The sequence below is a fragment of the Ovis canadensis genome, chromosome 14 (assembly GCF_042477335.2).
Source record: "Ovis canadensis isolate MfBH-ARS-UI-01 breed Bighorn chromosome 14, ARS-UI_OviCan_v2, whole genome shotgun sequence".
Lineage (NCBI taxonomy): Eukaryota > Metazoa > Chordata > Mammalia > Artiodactyla > Bovidae > Ovis > Ovis canadensis.
In genome coordinates, this window is record NC_091258.1 from 48,055,328 (window position 1) to 48,075,638 (window position 20,311).

Below are 20,311 nucleotides of genomic sequence, written 5' to 3' on the forward strand. Positions count from 1 at the left end.
AGCTTGCAGCCAGTCACTCAGAGGGCGTGATCGTGGTCCCGTTAGTTCACAGGCTAGTCCCGGGAAAACCCGAGCTCGCGCGTCCCCCCACCCACTGCGAGAACGCGCAGAGCGTCGAGAGGCTTTCTTTGGGCTTGGGGGCGGTGAGGCTGTGCTCTCTTGAGAGACAGCTAGGGCAAGATGCGGTGGAAGTTTCTTCAAATCGTGGCCCGCCAGGTCCGCCTAGGTTTAGGGACCAGAAGGTCCTGATTTCTTTCAGCTGAGGTATGAAGTGGATGGGCGTCCTTCATTTGGAGGAAGCAGGGAGATGGGTCCCTTTCAGTTTGGATCAAGAAGTGAAAATAGATTACACTCAATTCAAAGGAGGAGGTGGGATGATTTACCCCTAGTTGGAGAAGAAAGAGGGACGGATGCTCTTAATTCTGGGAAAAGGATAGAAAGACTCAGTTTGGCCGCGAGGTAGAACACGTTACCCTCAATTTAGGGGAAGAACAGGGATGGGTTGTACTTCAGTGAAAAGGGGAAACGGTCCTTTTCAGTTTAGGGCAGGATAAGCCGAATGCCTCCTCAGGTTTAGGAAAAAGGTTGAGTGAATTCTTTTTAGTTTGAAGGGAATGGATAGGTTGGGGTTTTCGTAGTTTAGGGAAGAGATACGTTCTCTTCATTGTCTCATGGAAAGGGTGAGAAGGGTAGACTAGTTAAGAGGAAAGGGAGGCCGGTTGCCCCTCGATTTGGTGAATGAAGAGGAGGAGAGTCCTCCTCAGCCTGAGATGAACTCGGCCCAATCTGGGCCTTGGGGTTTCTGGGGACGATGGGGACAGTTGTCCCTCACAGCTTTCTAAAAGGGCCTAGTGCGCGTGCGCAGCTCTGGTCTGAGAGCGGGGCCCACAGGGGTCTCAGGCTCCCGAGGGCTGAGCTGAAGGCGACGGCGCACTGCCCCCTGCAGTCTGCACGGGGCAGCGCCGGGGTCCGCGGCCTCTGTACCCGGGGCCGGCTGCCAGTCGCCGACCGCACTCTCGGTGGCGGGGCCGCCTTCCTCTCGCCTATATCTCGCCACCCGGAAGACCCTCGTCACTCCCACGACTGGCTGTCGCCGCCGGCGGGTGGGACCCGGCGGTGCCCCTTGGGGACTGTGGCCGCTCACAGCTCTGAATACGGATCGGGGGAGGTTTGGGGAGGGTTTGAGGGAACGGGCTTGAAAGACTAGGTTGCAAAGCTTGTGGGGGAGGGATGCATTGGGGGATTTCCAGAGTCGATACTGGTTTAGAGCGGAGGGGCAGGCGTCCGGACTATGGACGCCCGGGACAGGGTCTCGGAGTCTGGACCTGGGTTGGGGGGTATCCGAGCCGGGATTGGGGGGAGCGGACCCCACGTGCCTGTGACGCGGGGGAGGCCGGTAGGCGGCGGCGGCGGCGGCGACACGGGGCCGGCGGCCGTGCGGTGCCTGGAGGGGTGCTAGGCAGGCGGCAGGATGCTGCGCGCCGCACTGCCGCTGCTCGGGCTGCCCCTGGCGGGGGCAGGAGCAACCGAAGAGCCCACCCAGGAGCCAGGGTCGCCGGGTGAGCCTCCCCCAGGGTTGGCGCTCTTCCGCTGGCAGTGGCACGAGGTGGAGGCGCCCTACTTGGTAGCCCTCTGGATCCTGGTGGCCAGCCTGGCTAAAATCGGTGAGTGCGTGTGTGCGTGCGTCAGGGCGGGCGGCGGGCAGCGGACCCGCCCCCAACCCCTAGTCCCCAGATCCGGGCCGGATTTTTGCAGAGTGCCCCGACTTTAGGTTCCGATTCCGCAAATCCGGGCTCTCACCTTGTTTCTGCGCCTCCTCTTGTGGATCCCCCTCCTCCCCTTCTCGCGTGGGAGCCCTGAGGATTTGCCTTCTCAGAGGGCCGCCCCAGCGCTCTCCGACCCCATCCCTAGCTTACTTTGCCCTCTCTTTCCCCTCTTCTCCTTGCAGTCAGCTCTTTGGTCTGGGCTCCCCTCCACCAATCCCCAGCCCCTGTCAGCAGTCTGGGCGTGTGGGACATTGAGGGGATTCTCTGGCAAACCCTAGCATCCTGGTCCCGAGGAAGCAGCCTTCCCTGGAGGCCACCTCCAAATGTCCATTCTCTTGGGAGGCCAAAATGCCACTTTTCCTCTATCCCCCTCTATCCCCTAAAGATGTCCCCTTCTTGTGCCCAGCTGTGTCTCCCCCCTTCCAATTCAAGTCTACCTCTTCCCACCTCAGGGTATGGGAAACTTCCATTTATTGGGCCTTACTATGTGCTGCCTGCCCTAGAGGCTTTCACACATCCAATTTCCCTCAGTCTGCACAGTACTGAGGGCTGTGCTTCAGACTCCTTTTCGTGAGTAGAGCTGCTTTTCCTTGCCTCTGCCCCTTCCTCCCCACTTTTGAGCAGCCAGTGGTCCCTCCTCCCACCAGAGACCCTCCTCCCTCTCCCTGTTGTGCAGACTGCGCTGTGGGGGTGACTAATTATAGCTGAGCCGTTGCTACTCACTCCCCATCTAAGCTGGCACAGCCTGTACTCCCAGTCTCACCAGTACAGTCTTCACATAGGAATCGCACCGTCTAGAGTTTGCCCCCTTCTTCCCCCAGGGACACAGTTGGGAGTAGGGGCTGGGCAGGAACAGAGGAGCTCTCCACTCTGCTGTGGCAGCCCATTAATAATGGAAAATGGGTCTTGAAATGCCTTCAAGGAGCCTAGTTCTGTAAGAGAACAGGCTTTTGTGAAGGGTTTTGGATTGCAGTGCTGGGATTAATGCATGCTCTGGAGATAAGGATGGAATAAGGTCCCTGAAGGAGAGGAAAGGGGGACCAAAGGTAGGGCTGAGTGTGGGAAGAGCTGTAGCTGAGCTCACCTTAGGGCCTGGCAGCAATGAGAGCAAGGTGGGAGGAGCCTCAGATCTGGGAACCAAAATTGGGTCTGCTGAGAAGTCTGCCAGGTGGAGTTCCTGTCTTATTTAGGGTTTGCAGCAATGGCTGTAGTTTCCCCCATAAATCATAGTTCTTTTTCTAGCTTGGATGACATCTCCTATGGAGGTTGAAGAGGTTGAAGAGAGCCTTTTTCTCATCAACAACAACAACAAAATCCTTGGGATTAGGGGTGGGGAGAGATAGGTAGAATGTTCAGAAATACCTTCCCCCAGCTTCATTGCTAGGATTTTTTTTTTTTCCCTTTTATTCCCTACCAAATATTTAGGTAGATCCCACCACAGGCCAGGCACTGTCCTAGGCTCTCTGGGTACAGCTTCCAAAGGGCACTGTCTTAGCATTGCATCTCATACAGCTTAACACCAAGATGTCCTTCACTACCCACCACTCCAAGGATTGTCTGGGGAGAGCAGCTCACCTGGCCTAGGGCCCAATCGAAAGCCCAAAGAGTATATGATGAGGCAAAGGTAGGAGTGGCAACAGTGCTAGAAAATCATTCCATACCTCCTCTTCTTTCCAAGGGTCAGATATGTTATTACTTTCCCCCAGAATCATACTGAATTAACATTTGTTGAGATCCTATTATGTGTCTAACATTCTGCTAGGCACATTCACACTATATCATTTTTATCCTCACCCTGTGAAAGTTATTTTTCCCCATATTACAGGAGAAGAAATTGAAGTTCAGGAATTTAAATAATTTGCTTGAGATCACACAATTAGGATAGGATGGAGCCACAAGAAGAACTAGAGGTCTAACTGCTAAATGTATTGCTTTTAAAACTACTGAGCCCTTAGTGAGCCTACATAATGAAAGAGCACACAGGGCTAGGAGATCTGCTGTACTCCTAGGAGGTATAATATGCATTATGGTCTAGGGCAGGACACAATAATAGAATAAAAGGTAACATTTATAGAGCACTTACTACAAAGCGCTAGGCTAACTGCTTTTGAGCAGATTGTCTTACTTAAACCTTGCAACAATCCTATGAGATCAGTACTGTCTTTGTTCTCATTTTACTGATGAAAAAACTGCAAGTCAAAAAGGGACTAGGACTTCCCTGACTGTCCCGTGTTAAGACTCCGAGCTCCTTGTGTCAGGGGCCTGGATTCCATCCATGGTCAGGAAACTAGATCCCCTCATGCTGCAACTGGAGATTTTGCATATTGCAACTAACACCCGGCCCAACAATTTAAAAAAAAAGTGAAGATATTTGCTTCAAAGTCACAGAACTGGTAAATGAAAGAGCTAGACTTTGAACCCAGGGAGACTGACTCCACAGGCCCTGATTTTTACAACTATGTTATGCATAAAAATGTACCTAATATTTGCTGAGGTTCAAATAATGACAATGGATAAGGGAGAGCAGAAAAAGGTGAGGTCCTTTGAGGATGACAGTAGAGAGGATGGGGTATTTTCGGAAGTGGAAAAAGCAAGCAGAGACCTAGGTTACCATGACAGGAGCACTAAGAAATAGACAACTGTGGCTGCAGTGGAGAGTTTGGAGCTCTGGAGGCTGGAGATTCTAGCAGTCCTGAATTTCTTCTTCCTCCAGGATTGGGGGTCCTGACCTTGAATAAATATCTGACTGGAAGGCTATAGGCCAGTGCATGTGTGTGTGTGTGCGCATGCGTGCGCGTGTGTGCATGCGCACGTGCTTCATAAATTGATGATACCTCCCACCCTATTCTTGTGTTGTAGTGTTTCACTTGTCTCGGAAGGTGACGTCTCTGGTCCCCGAGAGCTGTCTGCTGATTTTGCTGGGACTGGCACTGGGGGGCATTGTCTTGGCTGTGGCCAAGAAAGCGGAGTACCAGCTGGAGCCAGGCACCTTCTTCCTCTTCTTGTTGCCTCCTATTGTGCTGGACTCAGGCTATTTCATGCCCAGCCGGCTGTTCTTTGACAATTTGGGTGCCATCCTCACCTATGCCGTGGTGGGCACACTCTGGAATGCCTTCACAACAGGTGCTGCCCTCTGGGGCCTACAGCAGGCTGGACTTGTGGGTGAGTGACTCTAAGATGTGGACCAGCCATGGGGGTCTTTGCCAGACTCTTTGCCCAGCTCCCTTCTCCTCCAGCTCTGAAGATCCTATGTTGACGAGAGCCATACCCTGAGACCTCCATCTTAGGTCCTTCCCAACTGGGCAGTGCTCCAGATTGGCCTGCAGCCTTCATTTAGGTCCCTGCCAGATGAGTCTGGGCTTCTGCAGATGACAGCTGAGTAGGGGCCTGGCTCCCAGCTGTGCATGGCCTGCCAAGGCTGGGAAGCCTGCATTGCCACCCTGCTTCCTCCTGCCCTCTGCTACCACACTGCCACTTGCCAGCCTGGCTCCCCTGAGGCACAGCTCAACATCCCTTTGAGGGCTCTGCCCAGGTCACATCAGGGTGGTTTTCTGTTTTTATTATTTTAATAAATACATATCATATGTCTGCAGAATGCAAGACACTACACTAGGTATTCTCTTTGCTCATCCCACTGGCTCTTGATATCAACCTTGCTGGGGGTATCATTTATCCCATTTAATGGACAAGGAAATAGAGGCCCTTAAACTCATTTGATATCAGGTCCAAGGTTAGCAGGAGAAGGTCATTTTACTGAGCTCTTTGCCTTCAGGAGGCCCTGTTCTGCTCCCTTCTTTCTCATTTTCTGGGCCCCAAACCCACTCAACCCTGAAAGTTGATAATTCAGACTTCTTCCCAGGGGCAAGGGGAGGTTTGCAATTTCCACTCAGGTCTCCAACCTGGTTTTCCTATGGGGTCAGTGAACTCTTTGGGGGCAGGAAGGGAGGGGAGGACATCAGACCATAATCATAGTAATCCCGGTAATAGGTAATAACTACTGAGTGCTTACTATGTATTAGGCACTGGTTAAGTAAGGAACTTTCTGAGGTAGACACTATTATTCTCAGTATGTAGAAGTGGAAACTGAGGTTCAGAGAGATTGCATAGGATGTTCGAGTCCCACCAGTGGTGGGTGCTTGTCATACCATATTCAGCCCTCGTGGATGGATAGCCCCTCCCCCTCCCACTGAGAATTGTGCATGTTGCCTTCCTTAGGCTGAGAACTATGATGTGGAAGAAGGCACTCTTTTGTTCTCCTAATAAAGCCAGTCAGCAGCCTATTTCCACCTGATGGTGGTTATTATTGCTGTTGCTACGTTTTTTCTTGTCAGTGCCATCTTAGCTCTCCAGGTTACACAGAGTTTTGTAGCCATTTCCCTGGTTGATTTCTGCAGCAGTCTTGTCAGGCAGGCATATGAGGAGGTATGGCTTATGAGAAGTCAGGTGGCAGTGAGAGTGCCAGTGTCATAGAGCGGGTAAGTGGCAAAGACAGTCCTTAGGCTCAGGACCTAAGGTCTCCTGACCTGCAGGCTGATGCACTCTTCACTGTCCCAAGTCCTCTCGGGGCACCCTTGTTTCAACAGTCTGAGCCTGTTGCTGGGGCTGCTGTAGGCAATTCAGTACCTCACCGTCTGCTGTCCCTCGAAAGCCCCCAGAGTGCAGGCTGGCTTGCTGGACTTCCTGCTGTTCGGGAGCCTCATCTCAGCAGTGGATCCTGTGGCTGTGCTGGCTGTCTTTGAGGAGGTGCACGTCAACGAGACCCTCTTTATCATCGTCTTTGGCGAGTCCCTGCTCAACGATGCAGTCACCGTGGTGAGAGTGCACAGTGGGCTGCTGTTGCTCGACCCCACGCTGCCATGCTTTTGACCAGGCTCACACCCTTCTCCAGATCCCCTGGGGGAGAAATCCGGTCTCCGCCTTGCCCCATCATCACTCCTGATGCACCACTTCTCACTCAGGTGCTGTACAAGGTCTGCAACTCTTTTGTGGAGATGGGCTCTGCCAACGTGCGGGCCACTGACTACCTGAAGGGAGTCGGTCAGTATCTCCCCCCTCTCGGCGGGCACTGGAGGCTGCCTCCCTCGGGTTGCTGAGCCCCTCCCCCACTGCGTCTGGACAGAGGATGCTGCTGGGGTGCCTCATCCCTCCCTTCCCTCCTCCACGGAGAAACAGGGCCCTGAGAACCCGAGAAGGAGGGGCTTTCCTGCACTCCTGACCCCTGGGGAGCATGGTGGGCATCCTCCTCCACTCCCCGCCAGGCAGCAGTCTTGTTGGCCCGGGAGGGGTCCCGGCCAGGGGTCGTGCTGACAACCCACTCCTCCCCCAGCCTCCTTGTTTGTGGTCAGTCTGGGCGGGGCAGCCGTGGGCTTAGTCTTTGCCTTCCTCCTGGCCCTGACCACACGCTTCACCAAGCGGGTCCGCATCATCGAGCCGCTGCTGGTCTTCCTCCTCGCCTATGCAGCCTACCTTACCGCTGAAATGGCCTCGCTCTCTGCCATTCTTGCGTGAGTCCTGGGGGTGCTGAGCACGCAGGCAGCTGGGAGGGGGCACTGGAGATGGTTGCCCTTCACACAGACAGAAGGACCTTGAGGAGTCCATAGGTTTCCCCAAGTGGGAGCTTCAAATTTCCCAGGGGAGACTTTTAACCTCAGGGAACATTACAGGACCCGCTTCTAGAACTGTCCTGGGCCCCCAGAACCCAATTTTCCCTTGCCCAGAGTGTTCTCTTGAGTGTGCGCTGAGCCACACGTGGACGTTGAGGCCTGGTGCCATGGCTCTGGTGGCTATAGAACTCTGAAAGTCGCTTCAGGCAGTCTGTGCCAGTCAGATCATGTTTTCCCTGCCTTCCCCTCCAGAAAGGTTAGGGTTAGAGCAGGAAGCCTGGCGATTCCGATCCTTTTAGCCCAGGATTACCCCTACCAGCCTGGGACAGGCTCCATGCCTCACTGTGCTTTGGCTCTGAGTCTGACATCCTGTGACGGGCATCCTCTCCTGTGCATGCTCAGACCCCAGAGGCTGTGCTTCCTGCTGCCCCTCCTCATCATCCTGACTCTCCATTCCTCTCCCAGGGTGACTATGTGTGGCCTGGGCTGTAAGAAGTATGTGGAGGCCAACATCTCCCATAAGTCCCGCACAGCTGTCAAGTACACCATGAAGACTCTAGCCAGCTGCGCGGAGACCGTCATCTTCATGCTGCTCGGCATCTCGGCCGTGGACTCTTCCAAGTGGGCCTGGGACTCTGGGCTGGTGCTGGGCACCCTCTTCTTCATCCTGTTCTTCCGAGCCCTCGGTATAGCCGGCACCCTCTGCTTTCCTACCCCCCCTGCTCCTGCCCCCCACCCCAGCTCATCTCGCCCTCTGAGTCCACATCCTTGTCCTCCCTGTGTTGCTCAGCCCTCCCAGCCCTTCAGACCTGAGCCCTGATACTGGGTGCCAGCTGCAGCCAGTGCCTTCCACTCCCAACACCCTGCTCCCACTGGCCTCCCTCCCGCTGTAGGCGTAGTCCTGCAGACGTGGGTGCTGAATCAGTTCCGGCTGGTCCCTCTGGACAAGATTGACCAGGTGGTGATGTCCTATGGGGGCCTGCGGGGGGCTGTGGCCTTCGCTCTCGTCATCCTCCTGGACAGGACCAAGGTCCCTGCCAAGGACTACTTTGTAGCCACCACGATTGTGGTGGTCTTCTTCACAGTCATCGTGCAGGTGGGAGCACCCAGGAAGCCAGATGGGGAGAGGGTCTGGCAGGCCCTGGGGAGGCCTGGAGCCTATGGGAGAGGGGCTCCTTTTCCTGTTGGGGGCTGCAGGGGCTTGACTTCCCAGACTTTGAGAGCAGTTAGGTGGAGATATGGAAGCTGAAGCCTAACCGTGGGGAGAGAAAGGCGGCAGAGAACTGGCCAGGGCAGGGCTCACCAGCTGCCTGTCCATAGGGCCTGACCATCAAGCCACTGGTCAAGTGGCTGAAGGTGAAGAGGAGTGAGCATCACAAACCCACCCTGAACCAGGAGCTGCATGAGCACGTGGGTACCAGAACCCCATGCCCCAACCTGTCCCTCTCTCCCTTCTCCTATTCTGAGCAGAGTCCTGATCCGGTCCCCCTACCCACCCCCCTTCTAGACTTTTGACCACATTCTGGCTGCAGTGGAGGACGTTGTGGGGCACCATGGCTATCACTACTGGAGGGACAGGTGAGGGAGCTGCACCCAGGCTCCTTCAGCAGCAGCACCCCTCCCCCACCAGCCAGGGCAGCATGGGGGACATACCACACTTCTGAGAAGGGACGCAGCCAGGCATAGGCTGGGTGACCTGTCCTGAAGCCCCCCGCAGGTCCCCATAGGACAGGCAGTGCTGGTGTCCCCGTACTCTCAGGATAAGATAAGCTTCCCCAGTGAGGCCTGCCTGGCCCTGCCCTGCGTGGTCTGGCATCTCCAGACTCCAGCCATCTTGTGGTCCACTGTGACTTTGACTCTCCACCTGCCAATGAAACGAACCCTGTTTTAGAAACTCAGGACCCACCATGCTCCCCCTGCCCTGGCCAACAGGACCTTTGCACATGTTGTTCTTTCTACTAGAACATTCCCTCCCCTCCATCTTGCCTCCTTAACCCCTCTGTTCATCCTTCAGATATTACCACAGGCATCATGTCCTTAGGGAGGCTTCCCTGACTAGGACAAATCCCCATCAGACTCTATAATATCCTTGTAGTTCCTATCATGGTTGTGACTTTATAGTTACATGTCATAACTTCGTCAGTGTCAGGTGCTGTCAGTTCCGTAAGGGCAGGGAGCAGCTTCCAGATTCTCCCTGACCAATGCCCACACCAAGAGATGTGGGCCCCGCACTGGCGGTGCCCCGGCCCTGTCTGAGGAAGGGCCAGCACTCAGGATGGGGCCTGGCATCCTCTGTAGGTGGGAGCAGTTTGATAAGAAGTACCTGAGTCAACTGTTGATGCGGCGCTCAGCCTACCGCATCCGGGACCAGATCTGGGATGTGTATTACAGACTCAACATCCGGGACGCCATCAGCTTTGTGGATCAGGTGGGCCAGCAGACAATGGACAATGGGCGGGTGGCCAGCAGGGCAAGGCAGGAAGCGGTGACAAGCAGGCAGGCAGGCCCTGAGCAGGGAGTTGGGAATTCCCAGTAGACTCCATGGACTTGTGAAGTGGCAGCTACAGGAATGAGCCCGGCCTGATGCTGACATTTAGAGTCTAGTGGGCAGTGCAGAAAGGTGGGAGACAGCTGGACTCTGGCATCAGCAGACGTGGCTCAGATTCTTATCATCTCAGGCTTGTGACCTTGGGTAAGTCATTTATCCTCTCTGAGCTTCGGTTTCCTCAACTGTAAGAAAGCGACAGTAAGAGTACCTCTGTCACAGAGTTTTGTAGGTGCAGTATAAAAAAGCACCTAGCGTAGTCCCTGGAATATCGAGAGCAAAGTGTGTTAACTGGTGTTATTCCTTTTGTTCCGCTCTGTCTGCACCACCTTCATCTGACTGCCATCTGACCTGTGACATGGCCCCTGCAGGGAGGCCACGTCTTGTCCTCCTCTGGGCTCACTCTGCCCTCCATGCCCAGCCGCAATTCCGTGGCAGAGACCTCCGTCACCAACCTGCTGTAAGTCCTGGAGCCCCCTCCCGCTTCCCCACGCTCCTTCCTACTGGGCCCTCTCTCTGAATCCCTTCTGGGCAAGATCTGTGAGCCCCTCTGCTTCTGCCCTTTCCCTGGTCCGCGCCCCCCAGCCCCTCCCCAGCACACATGTTCCCGCCGCCCGCAGGAGGGAGAGTGGCAGTGGAGCGTGTCTGGATCTGCAGGTGATTGACACGGTGCGCAGTGGCCGGGACCGGGAGGACACGGCAATGCACCACCTGCTCTGCGGAGGCCTCTACAAGCCGCGCCGCAGGGTGAGGGCAGGCAGGGCCTCTGAGTCCTGAGGGGGAGTGAGGTCTGGGGAGGCTGTGATCCAAGGCTCAAGAGGCAACTGGCATCAGTTTGTAGAGAGCTGTAGATGCCCAGTTGAAAAGCATGGGCTTCATCTTGTTGGTTATAACCTTTAGTTTTTTTTGTTGTTGTTGTTTTGAGAAAGGTTGGCCTGTTACAAGGATGGTTTAAGGATGTCTTGTTTGGTAGCAGAGAGCAGATCTAATTGGACGGGGTGAGTTGAGAGGCCGGGAGAGCCAGTTGGGAAGCTGGAGTGAAACACTGCAGCTTAGAGCTGGGTGGCTGGAAGGAAGAAGGGCACAAAGGACTGTAAAATCTGCCAGGAAAAGGAGAGGAGTTATAGAGGGCTTGATGGGGGTCACACACAGAAGCAGGAGTGCCAAGGAGGCCTGTGGGTGCAGCTTAACCTGGGGGAGGCAGACATCCAGTTTAGGTAACATGAGTGAGTCCCATGCAGGTTGTGAAACCTCGGGGTTGGAAAGGCCCAACCCATCCAGGCAGGAATCCGCTGCAACCCCGCAAGGGGGCAGCAAGCCATTACCTTGAACCTTTCTGAAATGAGAAGCCAGCTGTGACCATTCTTGGCAGCTTTAACAGTTAGTCAAGGCCGTTTCTACAGAGACGGGAATTCTTTCCCTTTAATTTGCTCCCTCTGGGCCTGATTTGACTCTCTGCACCTCTGCAGAGCAAAAGCCTGCAAAGATGTCAAAACAGCTTCCTTCCACACAGAGGCCTTCTTGCCTTCGGGCCAGCGGCTTCTGTCCCTGGTGTGTCTTCTTCAGCAGTTTGAAATGAGGGCCCTAGGAATTCTATGGTGGACTAGTGGTTAGGATTCCAGGCTTTCACTGCTGTGGCCAAAGAGGCCCCAGATGGAAGGCGCTATGCTAGTTGTGGTTGGCCAGGGCCAGGCACAGGGGACCTTTAACCTTTCTAGTTATGGAAGTTGCCTTTCTCTTCTCACAGCCCAGGATCCCTCCAGCTCTGGCTCATCACCCTGAGACCTCACACTGTTCGTACAATCAGGCAATCACCCCTCATGTCTTCCTCAGTTAATGACTTTGAAACCCTGTCTCATCCAACCTGCGGAGCTTTTGTTTTTTGGTTTGGTTTACTTTTTCTTATAGAAAATTTTAGTCATTCACAAAACTAGAGAGAATAAAGAAACTCATTTAACCATCACTCAGCTCCAATAATTTCCCCTTACACCCTATCTACACTTTATTATGTTAAAGCAAACTCCAGACAGCATATCATCTCTAAATATTTCCATATGTATCTCTAGGTGGCAAGAATTCCTTTCTTTTTTTTTTTTTTAAAAAGCCATAGTACCATTACCACATACAAGTAACAGTGATTCCTTCTCACCTCACCTCAAATATCCAGCCAGAGTTCAATACATACCTTTTTCCATCTGGTTTGTTCAAGTCAGGATCCAAATAAAGTCCACACTTTGCATTTTTAGTATGTCTTTTTATTTTTTTTTTAATTTGTAATAGTTTCTTCTTCCTTTTTTCCCTCCTTTTTATTTATTTGCTGAAGAAACTGGATAGATCGTCTTAGAAAATTCTCCATTTTACAGATTTTGCTGATTGTATTCCAGAGATGGTATCTGATATGTTATCCTTGGTACCCTGTATTTCTTGGTAGTTCAATCTAGAGGCCTGGTTGTATTCAGGAACATTCAATAGCTGTGTTATGTATTTCTTATTGTATCACATTAGGAAGTATTGATACATAATGATTGGCTGGCTGTTGATGTGTGTGTGTGTGTACGTAAGATTGGTCAATGGGTTTCGTCCAACCAGTTCTTGTGTAGTCGACTAAAAAAAACTGGATTATGATTGTGCTTATCCTTGTTAAAATGTCATCTTATTTGATTTAGCCCATCATTCCATCGTTTGGATCCCATGTCGGTCACCAAAAATCTCCTCAGATTCACATCATATAAAATTCTGTAAAGCCTGTTAACTCTGTATTCATCAAAATCAACATAAAAATGAACATGATAGAGCTGAGGACAGAGCCCTGTGGTCGGCTACTAAAGACTTTCCTCCAGACTGACCTGGATCAAGAATTTTGGGGGTATGGTTACTGAACCAGTTCTAAATCCACTTAGTTATGCCAGCACGCAATCCATAATTCCTCATGTTCTTCACAGAAATATCATTAGAGACAGAAGTGTCTAGTATACAGTTAGAAACACAAGATTATAGTTTAAGAGACAGACAGACAGGCTGGAGATAAAAAGATTTGGAAGCAATCTACAGCAGAGGTTTCCTGGCCTGGCTATATCAGAATCTCCTGGGGAGCTTACTAGAATACATATTCCTGGCTTCACCTCCTGCAGAGTTTGATTAGTGGAGTGGGATGAGGAATCTGCTCTTAATAAGCCCCTTGAGGGGGCTGAAATGCAGCTGATCTGATGGCTGGTGTCTGGGAAGCACAGATTTATCACTGTGCTGGCTGGCACTGAGAGAGTCGATACTTTCACTGGGGAGAGCATTGAGATGGGAGAGGGGGCCAAGGATAATGCTGGGGAATGCATATGGAAGAAAAGGAAGGGGAGCCAGCAGAGGAGGTGAGAGAAGGAGCCCTTGGAGGGGCAGTAGCTGATGCTCCTCAGAGCTGTCTCAGAGGCCTGGGGCAAGAGGAGGGCTGGACTTTGCATGGATGTTGCCTAACCAGAAGCCAAGGTACTGATGACTTGGCAGAAAGCTGCACAGTGGTGCTGCAGTCAGGCAACCCCCCTTGCTCCCACCCCAGCTCTATTTCTGACATTCAAGGAATTAATGGGTACTAGGGGAAGTGTCAGAATGTAAGTGTAAAGGTTTAGCAGTAAAAGCAAGGCAATGGTGTCAATGGAAAGGCGTTTTTCAAGGAGGTAAGGGCAGGAACAGGTCTAAAAGCAGAGGCAGGGGGCGGTGGCCAGGGAAGGACTGAAGATGCAAGAGGGTGGAGGACTGGGAGGGAGGAACTGATGGAGAGAAGGGAACTGACGGAGGCAGGGAGTGAGGAGTGAGGAGCCCTGTGAAGGAGCTGGGCTTCTGCACCCACCCACCCCCACCCTAGGGAGAGAGGCACACCTCTGCATGAATGTGTAGAAGAGGGCAGTTGGGAGGAGACTTAAAGGGGACTCTTAGATCCGGCTCAGGGAAGCAGAAAATATGAAGCGTAAAGGAAAGAAACCAGTCTGGGGGTGTGCGGCAGGACAAGAATGATTGGGAACACGTGGGTGGTACTTTGGGAAATTACCAGGAGGTAATGAAAAGGCTGCTAAGCAGTCACGGCCAGAGGTGGAGACAGGTCAGGTGAGGGTGTAGTGGGCTTGCTCTTTATGAGGAAGAATTGGAAAGAGCAGATGGTGGGAGTGGTACTGAACTGGGCACAGGTATGGTTGGACTGAGAGGATCCGAGGTGGCAAGCCTGAGGAGTCATGGTGGCAGCTGCAGAAAGGGCTAAGTGGGGAGAGCCAGCTGGACAGAGTCCTGTGTAGTCACAAGAAGGCAAACGGGCCAGGCATGTGGACTAGGCTCAGATAAACTGAGGTGCAAAGAAGGAAATTGGTTTCATGGCAGCCCTGAGGACAGGGCACAGGATCCCCAGTGTCTTGTCACTTCACATCTGAGAAAACTGGGAGAGGGCACGAGGGGATAAGGAAAGCCAAATTTGAGGGGGTAGGTTCTGGGATAAAGAACTGAGAATATAGAGTCTGGCTGGGTCTCTATTGTTTTTTTTTTTTTCACTCCATGGCTAGTTCTGGAAACAGCAGGCTGGTAGGAGCTATGGTGACCCTGGGGCTGTGGCGTGGGGTTCCCGTGGGCGGCAGGACACCAAACCTCATGGCAGGGTGGGGCTGTCATTGCCAGTACAAAGCCAGCTGCAGCCGCCACTTCATCTCTGAGGACGCGCAGGAGCGCCAGGACAAGGAAGTCTTCCAGCAGAACATGAAGCGGCGGCTGGAGTCCTTTAAGTCCACCAAGCACAACATCTGCTTCACCAAGAGCAAGCCACGACCTCGCAAGGCTGGCCGCAAGAAGGCATGTGCTTTCTCTAGGACTCCTGTTTGCAGCTGCAGGCTGATGGCATGCGGTTTTGAGCTCACAGGTTTTGGAATCCAGCCTCGGGGACCTGGGGGCTGCAGCAGCTTGGGTTCCCTTTTGCATCTTCCTGGAGCCCCAGAGGGGAAGGTGAAGCCTTTAGAGGGAGAGCAGCCTCTTGTGGTCACCTGCCCAAGACAGCAGGACCACCTACCAGAGGTGGAGTGAGCAGGAAACAGGCAGATTCCTTGCTGGGGAAGGGGTGTGGGGACTCCATGAATTTCTTATTCAGCCCAGGCTGATGTACTGAGCATCTCTGCTGGGGTCATCAGACTCTACAACACTTGCTGGGGGTGGGGGGGTCAAGGGATGATAGAACCACTATAATTGACACAGATTCCCTTCTGTGTGGCATCAGGAAGACCTATCTTCTTGTTGACCCCACCAGATGACAGGATTGGGGTTTGGAGTCAGGGCAAGAAGCTTAGGACTTTTTTTTTTTTTTTGGTCCCTAGAAGGATGGCGTGGCTAACACTGAGGCTACAAACGGGAAACCTCCTCGAGACCTGGGCTTCCATGACACAGGCAAGCAGGGAGTGGGGTGGTGTTAAGGATGGGATGGGGAAGGGAAGGGCAGGGGCCCATCGACTGGAAGCCTGAAGGACCTCCTCCGCATGGCACTCAATGACATGAGCTGGGGCTCTTCCCCTTAGAACTAGATGGACAGGTCTCAGCAGTTACTAGACGTCTGTGACACCTGAGAGCTAACTCCAGGCTACAGACCCTGAGGACCTGGAGAACGTGTCATAAATGGAGCCTGGTCTGGGCCTTGAAGGATGGGTGGGCCCTGGGGTCCAGTGTCCCTGCAGTAAAACCAGGGCCCTAGAAGGGCTGCACACTGATGGGCCTTCCAGCCTTCCAGATGTTTATGCTTCCAGCTGACGATGGGATCTAGGGTTGAGAGAAGATGAAGGTGCTAGGAAGTGTGAGTCCCTGATGCTTCCTCTGAGGATCTGTCTTTCCTGTTGCCTCCTGGGGCTCTGGAGCCCCATGCCCCCTCCTCTCAAGCTCCCCACCCCCCTAGGCCAGTGCTGTAACAGCCACAGGACAAAGCAGGTGTCTCTACCAACTGTGGGCTCTTCCTAGACGGACGAGGGGTTGGGCTCCAGGTGGTGCGGTACCAAGAGGCAGCTACTGGGCTGGCCAATCCCACTCAGCTCTTGTCCCTGTCCAGCTGCCGTGATCTTAACCGTGGAGTCTGAAGAGGAGGAGGACAGTGACAGTTCGGAGACAGAGAAGGAGGATGACGAGGGGATCATCTTTGTGGCTCGGGCCACCAGTGAGGTCCTCCAAGAGGGCAAGGTCTCAGGTAACGGCTTCCTCCTGCCTGCCTCCCTCTGGAGCAAACTGGAGCTACACAGTTGGCCTCCTCCCCCTTTGCTGATGGCCTTTACTCCAGACAGTCACTCTGCCTATCTGCTCATTCATTCATCAACCAGCATTTACTCAGCATTTCTTTTATGTCAGACATCTGACATCTATGATCTGATTCAATCCTCACAACAATCAAGATGGCGAAACCGAGCTCAAAGGAACTTGGGACTTGTCTAGAAATCAGCAGAACCAGAATTTGATTCCAAAGCTCACAGCCATTTCACTTGCCTCCCTTTACACTCTGGCGAGAAACACAAGGTGACAAGCAAACCTAACACCAGGTTCTGCTGTGACCCATGCTCAGCACACCAGCCCTCACGTACAGCCCCCCGTAAGGGTGGCAGCTGGACCTGAGAGGAGCCTGCATTCATCAAAATGGCATTACTGTAGATAAAAACCAACATATATGTGCTTCCGTATGTGGAGACCTAATGAACTCAGAATGCTACCACTGCCAGTTGGCTCAAGAATTCTCAGGTGTCTTTTAAAAAACATCCCATTACAGAAAATTTCAAAATATACAGTAGACAGAATAGTAGAATAAACTCTCATCTCTCTACCACCCATCTTCAATAATTACCTACTCCTAACTGATCTTATTTCACTTACACCTTCACTATGCCCCTTTCTTCACTGGATTCTTTTGAAGCAAATTGCAAATATCATACCACTTTATTGCCAAATACTTCAGCAAGTATCTCTAAAAGATAAGGATCCTTCTTAAAAATATAACCACAATACCATTATCATATCCAAAATCTTTTTTATCAGATATCCAGTCCATGTTTAAATTTCTCTGATTGTCATTTTACAGTAGGTTGTTCAAATAAAAATCCAGACAAAGACCCACACATGAAATTTGGTGGCTAAGTCTCTTTTAACCTATAACACTGGTTCTTGAAGAGGTAGTAGTGATTTTGTCTCCTAGAGCAGCGGCCCCCAACCTTTTTGGCACCAGGGACTGATTTCATGGGAGACATTTTGTCCACGGACTGGGGATGGGTGGGGATGATTCAAGCGTATTACATTTATCGTGCACTTTGTTTCTGATCTAGTGCCGCTGCTGATCTGACAGGAAGTGGTGGTCCACAGCTTGGAGGTTGGGGACCCCTGCCCTAGGGTACTGTCTGGAGACATCTTGCGTTGTCACAGCAGGCAGGGTACCTCTACAATGTGTGGGTAGAGGCCAGGGATGTTGTTAAACACCCTACAATGCACAGGACAGCTCCCTACAGCAGAGTCTCTGCTCCTACCTGTGACAGTGTCAAGTTTGAAAAACCCTGATTTATAGGTCCCCCCACCATACTTTCTTTCCTTGCACTGTATTTATTGAAATAACTTGGTTATTTGTCCCCCAGTTTTTCCTTGTCTGGATTTTGCTGATTGCATCCCCTAAGCATCATTTAATAAGTCTGTTTCACTGACCTTTATATTTCCTTCAAATCAGTAATTAAATCTAGATCAGACTTGATAAGCATACTCCATAGGTGGTGATGTTATACTTCCCACTACATCTCACCAGGGAGCATATACCATCTGGCTGTCTCTCTTTTTGTAGGTTAATATTGACTACTGGCTTCAGTTGTTGTTAGCCTGAGCCACCCATTATCAAACTCCCTGTCAGTTTTTCATCAGGTGGTCTTCCAGTCACTGGTGATCACTGCCACATCCAACAGTTCATTCTGGGTTGTGCAATGCTGATATTCTATGTCTATTTTTTGTTTGCATTGATTAGCAGGAATTCTTGTATTAAAAAGCCTTCCCTTATCAATTACTTAGTCAGTCTGAGGTACAGTTCATATAGGGAAGAATGGATAAATGCTTGAATTTTTCCTTTCACTTATCAGTTTTCAGACCAATAGTTACCTGATATCCTCTAAAGGTGAACACTGAAGTTTGTTATTAAAATTTAACACAGCATTCCAGGGAGGTAGTTTCACTCTCAGTCACAGCATCAATACATTTCATAACATGGAGCACTTGAAGTCAGGTTCACAGGACTGCTCAGGACTTTATCAGTGAGCAGACACATACTGAGCACCTATTATAGGCAAGGCACTGAGCTTGACTTTGGAGATGAAGGGGTGGTAGATAGCCAGAGGGCTGTTCCTTCCCTGCTTTCCTCTTTCAGAGCCTCAGCCTTTCTGTAATGCCGTGGCTGAGCCTTCCGTTATGGGTGCCCGCACTTCTGGGATTCTCGGCTCACATCCCCTGTGCTCTGGCATCCCCTTTGTGGCTCAGCTTTAGCCTATTTTAATTTTTCGTGAGCTCAGACTCCTGGACTCTGTCCCACCAAAGGGCTGCGGTGGGAACTCAGGCAAGGAGCGCAGTGGCCAAGCCTCGAGATCTTCCTCACCCTGGGCCGGGGGCCTAGCAGGATGTGGTTTAAGCCTGGCACTGCAAGTTGGCTGAGGGCTGATCATAGATGGGTTTTTTCCTGCCTTGCTCTCGCTTTGTTTTGTTCTAGTTGTTTTCATTTGTTCAATAGGTATTTGTTGAGCAACTGCTACATGCTCAGTCCTGTGCTAGGTGCTGGGGACACAGTGGGGAGCAAACCCAGCTGTGGTGCTTCCCCTTGGCCAGGCGTGCATCCAATAACTGCACAAATGGATGCTGCATGGCGACTGCAGAATGAACTTCTGTGCTTATACTTGAGAAAGTGTCCACTGGATTGGCAATGACTGTGTGTGTGCTCTGTCCCCAGGGAGCCTTGAGGTGTGCCCCAGCCCACGCATCATCCCCCCATCCCCAACCTGTGCGGAGAAGGAGCTGCCCTGGAAGAGTGGGCAGGGGGACCTGGCCGTCTACGTGTCCTCAGAAACCACCAAGATTGTGCCCGTGGACATGCAGACAGGCTGGAACCAGAGCATCTCATCCCTGGAGAGCTTGGCATCCCCACCGTGTACTCAGGCCCCAACCATGACCCGCCTGCCTCCCCGCCCACGGGCCCCGGAAGAGCCCCAGGCCCCTCTCAAACTGCCCCTCTCCTCTGATCCTCGCTCTTGCTTTGCTTTCCCCCCGAGCCTGGCCAAGGCGGGTCGTTCTCGCAGTGAGAGCAGCGCTGACATCCCCCGGCAGCAGGAGCTGCAGCCCCTCATGGGACACGAGGACCACACCCATCTCAGCCCCGGCCCCGCCAACTCCCACTGGTGCATCCACTTCAACAAAGGCGGCCGGCTGTAGCCCAGAGACTCGGGGAGGAGCAGGGGGCCGGGGCCCCCATGGAAGTCTTCCCTGCACAATGGGCAGAGGAGCCCACTCAACCGGACATGGGGTTAGAGGGGCCTGGACTGAAGTAGCAGCTGGGCTCCCTTGGGGCGGGTCAGAAGGGTCTCCTGGGCTGGTCCTCACAGGAACCCTTTTCACCACCCTCCTTGCTCCTAAACTCCTGCCACCTTCCCTTTCAATAAGGCCCTAACTCTGGTTCAAAACCCAGTCCAGACATTTTAGAGGCAAGGCCCAGAGACAAGGGGAGCTCATGCCCCTTCCCCAGCGGGTCCTCCTGGGGAGCAGTTCCTGTCCCCCAAGCAAGGGCATCTCTCCTCAGCTGACACTGGGCTGTCCCGCACTCCACCCTGCCCCAGAGTCAGCTCAAGGACAGTACCCTGGCAGTGAGGCTCCACGAGGGGCTGGTCCTCAGAGGGACTGGGCTGGGAGGTGCAGCAGGCTTTGCTACCCTGTTGTCTCAGCTACCCATAGCCAGTTGGTTTGGGGCAGTGGGAATCTGTCTCCACTCCTTGCTTTATCTTCTCCCCTTTGCTGCCAGTCTCTGGGCCAATAGTTACTCCATTTCCAGGACTGAGGCCACAGGGTTGGGCCAGGCTTCGGGTCATGGCTGCTTCCTAGCTGGCATCACTCTGGGGATCTGCTGCTCTGCACCTGGCTTTGGACCTTTCAGATCCTTGGGTCTGAGATTTGTGAGGAGGGGAGATGGTGGCCTCTGGCCTCCCACACTGTCTCGTTTTCTCCTGAACAGGAAAGGAGCTAGGTATCTCAGGATCACTGCTCCACTGCTCTGGGGCTGAGAGGCCTGACTACAATGGAAAGGGGGCTGACTGGGTGGCAGGTGACCTGCCCTGAATTGTGTACCTTGAACCTAAGATACATTAAACATCTCTCAGATGGATGTGTGTCCTGCGCCC

At 52.7% G+C, this 20,311-nt stretch overlaps 1 protein-coding gene across 3 annotated transcripts; it reads left to right on the plus strand.

The window, feature by feature from the left end:
* Nucleotides 1-99: 99 nt before the first annotated feature.
* On the plus strand, nucleotides 100-20,295 carry SLC9A5 (solute carrier family 9 member A5). Of its 3 annotated transcripts, none has more exons than XM_069550109.1 (16): nucleotides 100-1,664; nucleotides 4,626-4,928; nucleotides 6,415-6,578; nucleotides 6,725-6,803; nucleotides 7,093-7,270; nucleotides 7,835-8,055; nucleotides 8,263-8,465; nucleotides 8,690-8,779; nucleotides 8,877-8,947; nucleotides 9,668-9,797; nucleotides 10,286-10,374; nucleotides 10,535-10,661; nucleotides 14,565-14,735; nucleotides 15,251-15,320; nucleotides 15,970-16,104; nucleotides 18,874-20,295. In XM_069550109.1, exons 1-16 carry the CDS (start codon nucleotides 1,472-1,474, stop codon nucleotides 19,350-19,352), a joined length of 2,703 nt encoding a protein of 900 aa, XP_069406210.1. In that variant the 5' UTR covers nucleotides 100-1,471; the 3' UTR covers nucleotides 19,353-20,295. The 3 variants fall into 3 exon arrangements, with proteins under 3 accessions (XP_069406210.1, XP_069406211.1, XP_069406212.1); XM_069550110.1 differs by having other exon boundaries at nucleotides 15,254-15,320; XM_069550111.1 differs by lacking the exons at nucleotides 100-1,664; nucleotides 4,626-4,928; nucleotides 6,415-6,578 and having other exon boundaries at nucleotides 6,753-6,803; nucleotides 7,179-7,270.
* Nucleotides 20,296-20,311: the final 16 nt, after the last annotated feature.

Bases quoted from the DNA above. Each gene is read 5' to 3' on its own strand.
- SLC9A5 (XM_069550109.1), top strand. From the start codon at position 1,472: ATGCTGCGCGCCGCACTGCCGCTGCTCGGGCTGCCCCTGGCGGGGGCA. The intron at 8,948-9,667 runs GTGAGGGAGCTG...CATCCTCTGTAG, and splicing joins TATCACTACTGGAGGGACAG to GTGGGAGCAGTTTGATAAGA. The intron at 9,798-10,285 runs GTGGGCCAGCAG...TGGCCCCTGCAG, and splicing joins CCATCAGCTTTGTGGATCAG to GGAGGCCACGTCTTGTCCTC.